The sequence below is a fragment of the Candoia aspera genome, chromosome 2, assembly GCF_035149785.1.
Source record: "Candoia aspera isolate rCanAsp1 chromosome 2, rCanAsp1.hap2, whole genome shotgun sequence".
Classification (NCBI taxonomy): domain Eukaryota; kingdom Metazoa; phylum Chordata; class Lepidosauria; order Squamata; family Boidae; genus Candoia; species Candoia aspera.
Genome location: NC_086154.1, coordinates 29,422,177 through 29,437,164, shown reverse-complemented (window position 1 = coordinate 29,437,164; position 14,988 = coordinate 29,422,177). Strand labels below are relative to the sequence as shown.

Here is a 14,988-nt window from a genome sequence, read left to right as displayed (position 1 = left end):
AATTCAGTGACAGGACATGGTTGCATTTTATTTAGGTCTAAGTGGCATATCTATTTTTTGATTCAAAACACTACAAAACAGAATCCAGCAGAATGGCTTTTCTTAAAAGAACAGCCTTGTTTCACCATGAAGGCTACGTACATGTGTTGCTGCAATCACAGAACCTGAAACAGGAGCAGAATTTCTGCATCAAAAATCTTAGGTTTTGTTTTCTCCCCGCAGAAGAAATAAGGACATTTCTAGCCCTTAGTGTGCAAAGGCAGATTTGAAAGTCTGTAACAGTAATGCCTGATAAAAACCACAGAAGTGAGAGAGTAGATTAAAAACTCCCTCCCCCTCCTCTCCTACCTGTCGCCCTTACCCCCCCCCCCCATGTGCATCAAGAATAGCTTAGAACTTCACTATATCTGTATAATGGACATCCCAACAGTTCCATGAAATGAAATGGGTTGTGCAAAAAGAAGCAAATACATATGTTTGTTTAATATGCATAACCTACACTGTTTGCATTGAAGTTAAAAGGAAAGAAAATGTCGTATCAAGAAAGCTGACTCCTGCAAAGCATGCCCAGATCCAGCTCTTTATTCACTTAAAAAAGAAAAAAAAACCCTTATAATACAAGCCAATTGCCTTGGTTAGGATCAAGCTATCAGTAGAGATGGCTATGGCCTGCTTGGTCAGGCTTTGAACAGTGTTCTCTCTCGAAGTCAGATATATTTTAAAAAATAGTTATAAAAAACATATCAAGAATCCGGTCCACAATAAAATGCTAACTACAGTTAGATAGTATATGGCAGTTTCATCCAACCTGGTGCCTCCAAATACTGTCTGGGAACATCTATGGTGGGCATCAGGTTGGAGAAAGTAGATATATGGCAACAATAGACTGTTCATTGGCTCCTGAACTTGCAGTTTCTGCTGTAGGCGGGCTGAACACTCATTTCCAGATTATATTGTTTTGCAATCTTTTTAACTTGCAAAGAATACTGAGCTGATTAGGTATCTTAGCAATAAAAGCATTCAGATTTCTACCCCTACCATGTGGATACAAACATTCTTAAGTATTATCAGTGTTCAGGTAGTCAGTTTGGAGGAAATTGAGTCACTGCTGTGCTGAAAAATATTTTGAGGTTAAAAGAGATCCTTCTCTTTTAACTTCAAGTCATCTTTTCTGCCTCTAAGAGCTTGGCAAAGCTGAGAACAGGTCCAGGTCCCACTCCCACTGTGCAACTTCATTTAGAGAGCAGCACAATTTGGCCTTAGTGGTTTCAAGGAAGTTCCATAAAGCAAAACGGCATGGCAGCTTATGGCTTCTGAGCCTTATTTTACAACAACTTGATCACTCTTTCCCACTAGCATTCTGAAGGCTTAGTCTGCTGTCAGTAGCCCAGACATCCTGAATACTGTATATAAGCAAAGCTGACTCAAGGGAGTTAAAAACTTCAGGAAAAACAAGGACTGTGGGAGTATCAGAAGCTCTTATTTCATAAGCGAGCCCAACAACTACTCCTGTGTGACTCCCTCCCTTTCTCCTTCAATTTCTTATATCACAAAGTCAGTGCTAGTTCACAAAGACTAAATTTAAGGCACTTCATTCTCAAGGAGATATGATTCCATGCTATGGTGGAGGCTTTATCGCTTGCTCAGCTGGTTAGATTATACAACCTCTCTGTAAAATATTTAGGCAAGATAATAATACAGGTGTCACTACTGTTATTGCATAGGCCTACGCCAGAGTAGATGATGCACAGAACATGCTCTTATGGCAACACTGTTGCATGGTTAAATCTAACATTGTTGGGCTCAAGACATAGTCACCCAAAGAGATAGTAATTTTTTTCCAACACGGTTGCTGAAAAATGTAACGGTATGAAAGAATATAGCAACCATATTTTCAACAACATTACTATCACTAAAACAGGAGCATGTTGGGATTTTCCCCACCCCGAGATTTTTTGTTTTATATTGAGCTTCATTTTGTTAACTAGATTAAATCTGCATTACTATTTAAACTTCTGTCTGTGTCAAAGCATTCCTTTCAAACAAGACCGTAAGATACAAAATAGTCACAAAACCACTCTTGAAGAGACAGGTACCTGCACCAAAGCTTATATGGAAGTGTGCACAAAAAATGTAAAACAATCCATTCAGTGGGATTTGTATGTGTGCCTTCCAGTCAGTTTTTGATTCCTGGTGACTGCCTGGATAAATCCCTGCAGTTGTCTTGGAAAGGTTTTTCAGAAGTGGTTTGCCATTGCCTGCTTCCTAGGGCTGAGAGAGAGGGACTGGCCCACGGTCACCCAGCTGGTTTTGTGCCTAAGATGGGACTAGAACTCACGGTCTCCCGGTTTCTAGTCTGGTGCCTTAACCACTACATTAAACTGGCTCTCTTTCAGTGGGTTTTAAGCTGTAAAATACTTGATGCAATGACTAGAGGTATTTTCTTATATTTTAAAAAAAATGTATTCTGAATGAAAAGTTGAATTAAATAATTGAAAAATTCATCTATATCAGATATTTGTACCATGCATTTTTTTAAAAAAGGGGAAATCAATTCTTATGTCCCATTGTCAGAAAAATACTAAGTTTGTATTATGAATCTGAAATCTTAAGTCTTGTATTTTTAAAACATGAATTCCTTGACATTATTAAAAGTAATGTTTCTTGAAAAGATGAGACAAAATTTTGAAGAATGCTCACTCAATGGATAATTATGATGATACAAACTTAAATGTCATTGAATCTTTAGATGTCTCTCCTTTCCATTAAATCTAGCTTGAAATTTAAAATCAGTTAGTTTCTATACAGGTAACCTGTTGATACACATATTTTATCTATCACCATGGGAAAGATTATATGAATTAATAGATACTGTATATTTTTTTAAAAGGAGGCACTATTAAGTCAACAGAAAAATAGTTTATACAAAGCTAATTTTCTTTTTGGTTTCTATACATTCTTCTTCATTTCACTTCCAAGTCATTTACTTATAGTCATATTGAAGTTTCATCTTCAGTGGATCATGGACTTGCTGATCTGTAGGTTTCTATTGCTTTTGAGTAGAGATGAAATCATTTGGAGTTCCTTGATAGATCTAGTTCACAGATACAGTACTATACTTTGGAAGCACTGGTAGTTATAAAACAATATACAAGTCTCTTCAAACATTAAAAAAAGTCACATACACTGAGCTATCTGTAGACTTATATTAAAATATTAGGAAAAAAAAGAACAAATTACTTTAATCTACCAATCAAGAAATGAAGAAGTTTGTGAGAGGCCTGACTAATGATATCTACTAACAAGCATGGTCAGTATCCTCCATGCTCACACTGCTCCGTCGGCTACTGGTTTTTGAAGCCCCAGGAGATACTGATGATATAAGTGGATCAGTAACTCCAACAGGAGACAGAGTATCATCCATCAACATATCTTCCAGTTTAGATCCCATTTTTGTAGGGACAGCATAAGTGCTTGTGGCCGATTCTGTCACATTTGCCAGGCTGCCATTGAAAGTGATGGTGCCATCGGTAAGGTCAAGAGTGGTTGTGGAAGAGAGCTCAGGGTGACGCTGCTTCAAGATTTCCTGGCTGCAGTTGTCAAGGATGGGCTCTTGTTTGATAAGCCGGTTTACCATTTCTGAAGAGCAAAGGCCAGTAGAGGGGATGATGGAAAGCCCATGTGCTCGAGCCTGCATCTCAAGCTCCTGTTACAAAGATGAATGAAAAACAAGACATGGTTTTAAAAGGTTTAAAAAGAACAGCAACTTTAGAAATTAACATTTTTCTTAAAAGCAGGCAAGCCCTCTATTCCAAATCCTCTCACAACTAATTAAATTGTTCATCTAATATATGTCTGATTCGAGACATGAGCTATCAAGAAAGGGCCGTGGCCAAAATGGAAACTATGGTACAGCGCACAGGGAAAGGAAGATAATTATTTTCTCTCCACCACAATGCCAACATCAAGAAATTGCTGCATCCTCCCGAAGGGAAGCAGCTTTTGGTATCTGCTTAAGAATAAGCAGAAGGCTGGTATACCTTCCATGCAGTTTCCCCTTTACACTTTGTCTCAAGGTGGGGCTAGCATTTTCATTATGCTCTCTAAAAGCCTGCTTCCTGGGTGGTTAAAAAATTGCTCTTAACACTGCCCCTAGTAAGTGGGAAAAAGGAAAGATGTCCTTCATGGTAGCTGTTACCCTAAAGCAGGGTTTCTCAACCAGGGTTCTGTGGAACCCTAGGGTTCCGCGAGAGGTCACTAGGAGTTCCCTGGGAAATCACAATTTATTTAAAAAATTATTTCAAATGTGGGCAACTTCACATTAAAAAAGTAAGTTTCATTCTTTATTTTTAGTTTAAGAACACTATTAGTGCATATGTACAGGCCGACGTATGATACAAATATCATAATTTTGTAACTTCTGCCCTATATTTGAGCCTGAATGTGCAGGGGTTCCCTGAGGCCTGAAAAATATTTCAAGGGTTCCTCCATGGTCAAAAGGTTGAGAAAGGCTGCCCTAAAGATATCATTTATCTTGAAGGAAAATGCCTGATGTATGTTTTTAGTGGCCTGGAAGGAAAGGCCAAGGGTAAAGATACCTTACTGTTAGCACCATATGTATGAAATCACTCTGTGAAGACTTTTTTTTCATGATCAGGGCTTTTTTTTAAAAAGTAGTAATTATTCAGATTTTCTAAGAATGGATAGAAAAGAGAAGGGGGAACACTGAAACTGGAATAACTAAAGTGTTAATAGCAAGATATATTTGCCCCCTTGTGGTAAAGAAAAAGATAACCAAATTACTTCCCAGTTATTGTAGTTAACAAAGTAACTGTCTATTATCATAAAATAGTTTATTTCTTTCCCCTACCAAATATATTACATCCCTGTTGCAAATGTGAGACAAAATATTCTGCTGCTAAATTTTCCAGCAACCTTCTTAAATAAATCTAGTATTTTATATCAGATTCAAGCCTTAGAATTTGATTGAGGGGGAAGGTGGGTGGGATTTCTATTTATTTATGTATTAATTTTTATCCCACCATTTTTTTAAATAAATAATTCAAGGCAGCAAACATACCTAATATTCCTTCCTCCTCCTGTTTTCCCCACAACAGCAACCCTATGAGGTGAGTTGGGCTGAGAGAGAGTGACTGGTCCAAGGTCACCCAGCCTATTCCTTTTCAGGCACTGAACATCAACATGTTATCTAACTTTTGGGCAAAGTGCCACTAAAACAACCAAGCTACTGGGATTTTGTCCCAAGTTTCCTATCAAGTAACATTTAAAGTATCTGTTGCCACAGGTATGACTAATAGGCAGCCTAGAACATGAGGAATGTACTGTAACCATGAGAAAATGGGTTCATGCTCCTGCCTGATCCTGCTGTCATGTGCATCATCAGTTTTATGGTCAAGTATCAATTATGCATCTTGAATCTTTGCAGGATGAGGAGTATGCCAGGGTAATTGTATGTGCTTATGTGCTTAGGCACAGATGCACCTGACAACTATAGTTCTATGGGTCAGATAAAATTGGAATTTGTGATAAAATAAAAACTCTCATGTTTCATTCATGCATACACAAAAATGTTCAACTCTATGTATGTTTGTGTGCACAAAAGTTGACTTACCTACTTATGAACTTTTGCTGTTAGGAATAAATAGAATTATCCCTAAACAGGTTTTATGTCCTTATCTTATGTGCTTATTAATATTCTAGAACCATTCTCAAAACAAACCATGATTACATTATATCAGGATTTCTCAACCCTGGCAATTTTAAGATGTGTGGACTTCAACTCCCAGAATTTCCCAGCCAGCATGCTGGCTAGGGAATTCTGGGAGTTGAAGTCCACACATCTGAAAGTTGCCAAGGTTGAGAAACCCTGCATTATATAGTAGCAATCATAGCATTACTTTTCATTGATGTCTTTAACCTTTTATATTCTTGATTCAAAAGAGGTATTAGTTACCTTGGATAGAAAAGGGTGATATAAATCAAATTATAAACCAATCACAGAGCTTGTTGCCTTTATATATTAATTAGCAAACCTGTATTCTGAGCAAAAGGTGTCTGTTAGCATGTTCCAGTTTCTTTTGTCTGTTCTCTAGCTCTTTCGTACGTTGCTGTTCTCTTTGTAATTTGCGGATGTAGTCCACAGAGGCTTTTAAAATAGTGCCCTTGTTCCAACGCATGTCTCTGCAAGAACAACCCAGATCATTATGTCTATCAAGAAACACTTAGAGGAACCTGGCTGACCTCAGAAACTAAGCAGGCCCAGCTAGGTTGGGAGGTCAGAAAACTATCAGTCAAGACAGCAAGATTCACTAGAAGCAGTTCATAGTCCAAACAGATCTCACCACATTCAGATGTGTCAGATTTATTAAGCAAGAGGCTCAAGGAAGAACACAATAATTCCAGCAAGTACCTACTTTCAAAGAAGGAACCTGTATACAGCTGAATTAGGGCAGGATACCTTCTACTCTTTTTTATTGCATTCTTGCTATGTAAAGAGGAGGAGACTGCACCTGTTGATCATTTTGGTAATGGCTACTTGACTTCTTAACCATCCCAGAACTGTTTCTCACAAAAAGGTCCGTGCAGTTTTCTTGGCAAGGTTTTTCAGAAGTGGTTTGCCCTTACCTCCTTCCTAGGGCTGAGAGGGAGTGACTGGCCCAAGGTCACCCAGCTGGCTTTGTGCCTAAGGCAGGACTAGAACTCCCAGTCTCCTGGTTTCTAGCCTGATGCCTTAACCACTACACCAAACTGGCTCTCCTTTAAAAGCTTAGTACCTCCCTAATACTTATTTCCAGTTTGTTTTGTTTCATAAAAGGAAAACAGTGCTCTGGATTCTTACATTTGCCTATACATATAACAATGAGAAATACAAATCCAAATTATGATAATTGCATAATAACACATTACCCAAGAAAATTTGATAATGTGAGTACCAATAATACAAATATTGTTAAATATACTGCCTAAAATAAGGAATTTCTGCTAAATAAGGGAAATATCCACTCATTTCTTAAAAGCAATGTACCTTCTCATAATAATTTACTATATACTTACGGGTCATTTGATTTGGGTATCAAAGTACCAAGTTCTTTTATGCGATCATTAATATTGAATCGTCGTCTTCTTTCAACTTTTAAGAAAACAGTATAAAATTAGTAATCAGAGATGGAAGAGAACATTTGAAAAAGGTAACAAACCACCCAAATTATTAACTGCTCCCTTAAAGGAAAAAAAAGAGACAACTTTGTACTTTCTTTAATTCAGTTAAAGAAAAATACTCTACAACAGACTTAACATGGCACCAATTGGGCATAATAAAACCTCTAAGCAACATCCACAGACGTCAAAAATTAAATAAGAACCATTTTAATTTTTGTTTTAATTTTTTTTTTCCATTTAAAATTGTCACATCACAAAAGATTTCAGCAAAAGTATTTAGCAAATGCCTTTAGAGAATAAATAAATCAAAAGCTCCTGAAATAATAATAATAATAAATCTAGGGCCTTTTAAAATAAGTTAAATCTATGTAGCTAGATTTCTGTTATATTAAAGATATGAAGAAGCCAATAATACTAAAGAATTTTGCTTAAAAATTCAGATTAAGTATCATATCCAGATGGTTTTACAATGAATATCTTTTATTATTTACATTTATTTACATAGATTTAAAAAATGCCATACTCCCAGTGATTCTGGGCGCATTACACCATTAAAAGCCAGAACAATAAAATAAGAGAACAAAAAGATGTGCATCCAGAAAAGAAAGCATGCCAAACAAAACCAAATCTTACAGGGGCTCACCACCATCCTACCCTGAGGTCTGGGAGAACAACTAGCTTTTCAGTACCTTCTGGAGCATCACCGGGTAAGAGCCATATTATAATTGTTTTTTAGATCAACCCTTTTTTAGTTATATTTAATGAGATATTTGAAAATTAAAAAGCAAAAATAAGGATATCAACTAACACAAAATCTTTTAATATATATAATTTATAATCAGTTCTTAAATTGGAAGCAGGGAAAGCCTTTGGCACAGTAGAATGGTAGAGATATGATTGGGTTAACCGTGCCAGATTAAAATGGTTTCCTACTAGCCCTTTACTATTTGTGTTAAAGGTAAGTGGGTGGGTGGATGGAGGAATATTAGGAGAAACTATCAGGGGTTTTATTATCTTGTTTGGTATTTTCAATGTCACTTTGGGTTTTTGATTCCAGCCAAAAATTATTTGTATTAAAACTTAATCAGATATACAATAACTGTATGTGAATATAATATTATTTTATATTGGAGAAGCTAAAACAAACATTGAGGAGAATTATTAAATTACTTATAAAATTTGCTCAGTTTCAGGGTATAAAATTAATGTTTTAAAAAATCAAGTAACAAAATAGCAAACAAATACGTAATTCCCTGTAAAGAAAGATTGGATATTTGGAAATATTTAAGTAATTATAATTTCCCTCCATTATTATGAAAATAGATTAAGTAAGCTCTTAACATCACAAAAAACATTGTCTATTGGTTATTGTCTATTGTTAAGTGATCATTTAAAAAAATGAAACAAGGAACTTACTTAAATTGTGATTGTCTTTCTTTTGTCTCTCTTTGGCCAAAGCTCTTGCCTCTGATTCTGTGGGAAATACACATGCTATGCATGTTAATGAAGTAGTTAGAATTAGGAAAATATTAAACGGCAACATTTGCAAAGTAAACTTTGATATTTCTCTGCTGCATTCTACTTCATATATACTCTGACTAACATACCTATATACCACCAACATTGCATCATAGCAAAGCCTTCTTGTATATTTCCATGGTCTAATATCATGTATGTTCAATCTGACCTATTGGAGATACAAGTGCAAGTTAAGTGATCCAGAACTATCACGGCTGGGAACTAAAGATTATTGATGTGCAGCATGAGCACTGCCTCTGTCATTTCCTTATAGTATGGCCAGTTGTCATTAGAGGACCCATTTTAACATTCAGGGATATCCTTAACAAGAAAACAGAATTTCTGAATGCAAAGGTGGGATTCAAAGACTCGGTCCATCAGGTGAAAAACAAACTAAACAAACCACAGCTTTTGAAAACTAGCATAGGAGAAATAACATTCTAGACTGCTTTTCTTTTCAATGGTCTACTGGCTCAGCAACAACTCAGAAGGAGATTCACTGGTCTTTTACACTAATATAATGCTGTTGGTAACTGGATTTCACCAATAAATGTGAAATCTCCTCTCTAATCAATTTTATGATGATTCCAAATGTTATATTTTCCATTAATGGAAGCCACAGACCCAGAGATAAAATGCAGACTTTCTAGATGGATATCTTTTTATCGCAGAAAATCAGAGCTGCCGTTTCTAGTATCTTTAGAGTAGCAAGAAACAGCATGTAAATTGATTGGGGGTCTCTATCTTATGTGGATCTGGCATGCTGAAGTGAGCTAATCATTGGAATCTAGTGTAGCTGTAATGCTGCCACCTGAAAGGTTAGAAATAATTAATATATCCTTCATGCAGTAACATATTACAGTAACATTTTCAGTTGAGGCAGCAGCTAACCTGAGGATAACGGGCTGCATTCAGTTAAACCTCCATCTGTCAGAATATTTTCCATCAGTAGAACAGGAAAGGAAGAGATTCCTCCTTTTTCGTGTACCCCTGTGTACCCTGCACCCTCAAAATCTTCTCCAGAAGGTTGGGAAGCGAGACGGCCAAGTCCTGTTGCACAAGTATAAAAGTCATTTTGTGCAACATGGGATTTTATCCATTAAAATACTAGGTTTTCTCCAAGGAAGGCATTGCTTTCTGAAGCAACATTCTGGAATAAAGCTAACACCTTTTTTTCTCTAACTACTAACAGTAAATTAGAAAAAGGCTGCACATATAGTTTGTTAACAGATTATATTCCAAGTATGGGTAATAAAGGCCTCTTTATTATAAATGCAAAATAATGAACAAATGCAGCATCTTCCTCAATGAAGCTGCATCAGACACAGCGATGCCTTATCCTTGCTGGCTTCGTTTTTTCCCCCAGTCCCTTCCTTAAAAATGAAAGGCAAACACTATACATTAATGAAAACCTTCTCTGAACTCATGACTTGCCCATCGATTCAAGGATGCTGTTGTAGGTCCATACAACGTGACTGGTACAAGGAACTTTCTCAGAGAACATGACATTTCATATTTGAACACAAAATCATTTATTTTCAGGCTGTTATATGAACCATAGTGTATATGTGACGACTGACCCTTAAGCAAATTAATAACCAAAAAGGTGCTCGGTCATCAAGCAAAGCTTCATTTGCCTTTGTGCTATGCACTTTCTATTTTACCCATTACTCATTTTACTCCATATGAAGCTGTTTTACAGAGATTTGGACTGTTTGCCAACTGGGCTCACTTCTGCCGACACCAGTGTTTCTCAGCCTTGGCAACTTGAGGATGTGTGGACTTCAACTCCCAGAATTCTTCAGGCAGCTTGCTTGCTGGAGAATTCTGGGAGCTGAATACTACACATCTTCAAGTTGCCAAGGTCGAGAAACACTGCCCTACGCTGAATAGCGTTTATGCTTCAGCTACCACAGAGAAACAAATCTTCCTGGCCATCAAAGTTTTACTTCTTTTCTTGCTTAGGCTCAGGAAGGTGTTCCACAAGACTGCAGTTCTCACTGGTAACCTCAGGTCATCCTGATCTCCCTTGCCTTCCCTCCCAGCCAGCCTGCTTTCCCTGCTAAGTGCAGTAGAACTATGGAGCCTTGCTAGACAGGAGGAAGGACAGCTCCTCTCACTGTCCATGTGCAGATGTCTTCACGCTTCCCTAGCAGCACCAGCAAAAATCACTGCACCCTTGCTCTTCTGACAGGGCCGAGACTTTGCTGGCCTCGTTTTGGAAGCACAGCAAGAACATTATGAGGGTCCTAGTCTTTTGAAGCCTGGGAAAGATCCCACTTGAATCTTGGTTGGCAGGGGGTGGGGGGGTTTTCTATGGAACTTCTCAAAGGATATTGTGGAGACCCCAACATTAATTGGACCTATGATCTGATTCAGCATAAGGGAACTTTCAATGAATGAAGGATAGCTCCTTTAAAGGCATGAGAGCTAAAGAATCCTTCTGCATTGGATGCTGTTGAGCAAAATTGTCGCAAATTATTTGTGGACTTGGGGAATTTTGTCTTAAGTAAGAACAGAAACAGCTGCTGAAAAAAAGAGAAACCCAGGAGACTCAATTGGGGAGCTGAAAAGTATCTATTTAAAGACTGAGGATTAGCCCTTGCTTGAGAAAGGGTACTCATCTAATGAAGTTTAACACTCCTCTGGTTTTTTTTAGATTTCCTCCCCTTTCACCAATCTTCCTTTTTCTTACTTCTTTGAGCTTCTGCTGGAAGGAGGGAGGGGAATCTGTTTATGTGCATATGGGAAAGTCAATTAATTTTATAAGTGGAAAATTTTATAGGCAATTAACTTTAATCAATAGTTGTTAATTCAATGTTGTTGTTGTTTTTTAGCATTCTGGCCCTATATTCTGACTCTTGGCAGATATATCAATGCACATTCATATATGCACAAACAAGTGTGACAATTTATTGGGGAGGGTGACTATATTGCTTTCAGCTGAAGTTGGCAATTCTAAATTGAATGTGGGGAAGCTGGTCTTTGCACAGAATTTTTATCTGTCTTTATCTCCCCCACTCCCACCCCCAGCCCCCCAGTTATCTTCCTTTCAATAGATATGGTAGATAGTTTTGAGGTCTAATCCAGCAGGAGTTTTATATTTCTAGTATTAAATTACATAAATTCCATAGGTAGTGTATTTATTATAGTTTTAAAACTACTGTTCTTGTTTACCTGTGAGTTCCCTTTTTATATTAGGAAGGTTAGCAGGACAGGAATTGCTGATATTAAGTCCTGGGGGAGGCAAGCCTTGGTTCCCATACAGGTCCACTAGATTGCCAGAGACAGGTAACTGCAAAGGACAAGAGAAGAGATGTTATTTCCTGTGTTCCCTGCAAAAACCCTTGATAGTTTTGAAGTTGAAGTTCAGAGCAAAGAGCCACCGACACTTCTGTATCATTGCTTGCCTGTCAATATAGCTCCACCAGAAGTGAAGGTGACATCTGGTTGCGGATGTCTGAGGTGTGCTTCAGAGAATGCAGCCAACGAAGTATTATAGGGTTTGAGCTGTTCAGGGTTCTCTAATGAATTCATGATTTTCCAACAGAGGGTCCATTTCAAAGTGCAAATTTAGATGTTTAAACCTCTCAACAGCCTCAGCCAGAAGGACCCTAATGCCTATTTTATTCTACAGGAATATTTACCTGGGTATTAACATGATTTCTGAAGACCCTATTTTGTATTCTTTTTCCTTAGTATGGTGCATAAGACACAATTTCCCTAGGGGCACCAGAACTATGGAATTCTATTTGCAGGGATGATAATTTTGTTTTATAGTGTTTAGCTTTTAAACACAAAATCAAAACAGATAATTTTAAGAAAATTCTTAGAACTAATTCATTTTAAAGTTCTGGGCTGCTAATCACTGCTGCTTTGTATATCTACATTATAGATCAAATGGCTAAATAGAAGAATATTAAAGAAAATTTTAAACAACTTCTCCATGGTTACTTGCAAGTCTAAAAGAAATCAGTGGACTTTACTCTTTGGTAAATATAGCTAAGAACATTTGGTAAAAAGTACAATAACTGGTTTTTAACGTATAGTTCGCTGTGAAAATCTGAATGTTCTACTTAAAAAATAAACAGCAAGAATAAACCAGTTTTGAAGATATGTGTGCTCTTACCAAATCAAAGCCAATCAAACATGTTATCACTTGTGACCCTTAGATAAAGGTCCATTGCAATTATTTGTAACATTTAATTTATTGCACCTCATGAAAATGAGATTTTCTGTGAATATCTCAATAGCAAGTGAGCACAGTTATCACTGTTACAGACTGGGCCTTCTCTTTGCTATTGAACAATAGCATCCTTATTACCTCTGTAGAACTATTCATGGGCTGCAAGGAGACATCTTCTTTTATTGGGATTTTGCTTATCTTCTGCTTTAGGGGGCCTCACATCTGACCAGAGCAAAGAATTTTGAGGTTAGGCACGAATATTACCAAAGCAAGGTTAATGTGTTTCAATATGATATCTGCCAACATTATTCCTATGTGGATTTTGGCTATGGATTTCAAGTGGATAAATGTACTGGAATTTTTATATGTAGATCAATCTTCCACTTAACAGACAACCTGTAAGGATTAAATGTTCTGGCACAGTCTCAAGTAAGAAGCTGCAAGAAATACCAAGGAGCTACTGTATACTGTAGCTGTCTAACAAGATGCAGTCCTCAAAAATTCATGATATGGTTTTGGGAAGTGCTCTTTGATTTGGGGAAATATCCAAGCACACTTTCTACACTCTGCTCTTCTAAATTCTGAAGCAATGGTAACAAACCTGACCTGGACTTTGAATAACAGAGAAGGTAAATCATAGATTCTAATCTGAGGTTCTTAGTACAGACAGAAACTCACTCTCTTAGCAAAGATAAACCAATGTGTGCATGCGTGCGCACACACACACAAACACTCATACAGTAAGACTGTGCAATGATTCAACTGTATGATATGATTGGAAGGAAACTGAATTGACACTTTGGAGTTGAACCTTCAAGTAAACTGAGACATCAAGTTGAATCAGTTTCTTTCAAATCCTGAAAGATTCTAAAGGACTTGGAGATAAAGTGGCTTTGCAGAATCTCAAGCATTGCTTGAAATCTTTCCTTCCAAATATGGACAAAATACATGATCAGCTTTCTGATATTGACATGAACACTACGCTAGTGAATTTTATGACTTCTGCAAAACTTGCCATTCAGGCCATGTGGAGGAGTATTGTGTTCTACTGTTTTGGTCTCAGGAGGCAAGACTGTTTGTAGAGAGAAAGAGACACAGATTTTTCTTTTTCTTTTTTTCTTGTTGTCTTACTTTGTATTGAGTACATTAGTAATTCTGAAATAACGTGCTTGCTGTCAGACTAATGCTATCATGCACAATATTTATATTGTGGTGTATTACAGTCACAGTATATGACTTCTGAGATTTTTAAAAATTGGTGTGCAAACACCATGTACTCTGTCATTCCTCCAAAAAGGCTAATGTTGCCAATGAGCCTTGTCATCAAGTCTCCCAACTCAAAAAGCCAGTGATAGATGAAGGTTGACTCTTTGACTTTGAGTAACAGACTGCTTTTCAAAAGGTTTTTTAAAGTTGGAGTCAGATTCTTTCTGCATTGATTCAGCACAATTTCATAGTCAAAGACCATAGAGACTGGTCTAAATTTTCATCATTGCCTTAAAAAGGTGAATGTGAAATAGTATTATAGAGAGACCCCTGAAGCTATCCAGCTGACGTTCTGCAGGATTAGAGTATACCATAATGGCTATTTTCATCCCATCTTGTCAAAATATGAAGCTACAGGAATTTAGATGCTTCCCCATTACAGTTTATAGTCATTTTTCCCCCAAAACAAATCATGTTGACTTTGAATCTCAAATTTCCAATTTGAATTGAATCACACCACCTTCAATTCTCAAACTGGATCTTGGCTGATTTCTATATCCCTAAAAAACAGATAACCTTCCTGTACATGTTTATCATCCCATGTCAAATTATTGATGATAGGTTAATAACATTACTAACGAAGGTAATTTCTTTATATATTCCAGACTATAATGAAGAAAAACAACCTAAATGGCCTTCTGAAAAAGAGGTACTAAGTCATACAAGAGCAAAAACTAAAAGACATAACAGAAAACAAAATACCGTATTTGCAATTTGTAGAGCAGGATCCATTAAACCAAAGATTTCTTCATTATAACTTGATTCCAAACTGATTATGTCATCAATTACATCATCCATCTGCAACAAAAGGTAAAGAATATCAGAAATGTGAATTAGGG

General features: G+C 36.9%; 1 protein-coding gene across 12 annotated transcripts in view; it reads right to left on the bottom strand.

Annotated features, from left to right (window-relative positions):
• Nucleotides 1–2,639: 2,639 nt before the first annotated feature.
• The window catches only part of MITF (melanocyte inducing transcription factor), a 151,977-nt gene continuing 139,628 nt past the window's right edge, over nt 2,640–14,988 (bottom strand). For 6 of the 12 annotated variants that reach the window (XM_063291569.1, XM_063291572.1, XM_063291570.1 and 3 more), the window contains 7 exons: nt 14,852–14,947; nt 11,875–11,992; nt 9,589–9,747; nt 8,596–8,652; nt 7,075–7,150; nt 6,054–6,201; nt 2,640–3,706 (listed from right to left, as the gene is read on the bottom strand). In XM_063291569.1, the coding sequence (XP_063147639.1) occupies nt 3,299–3,706; nt 6,054–6,201; nt 7,075–7,150; nt 8,596–8,652; nt 9,589–9,747; nt 11,875–11,992; nt 14,852–14,947 (1,062 nt within the window). In that variant the 3' untranslated portion in view covers nt 2,640–3,298. Of the gene's footprint in view, nt 3,707–6,053; nt 6,202–7,074; nt 7,151–8,595; nt 8,671–9,588; nt 9,748–11,874; nt 11,993–14,851; nt 14,948–14,988 lie in introns of all 12 variants that reach the window. The other 6 variants (XM_063291577.1, XM_063291573.1, XM_063291575.1 and 3 more) reach the window with 2 other exon arrangements.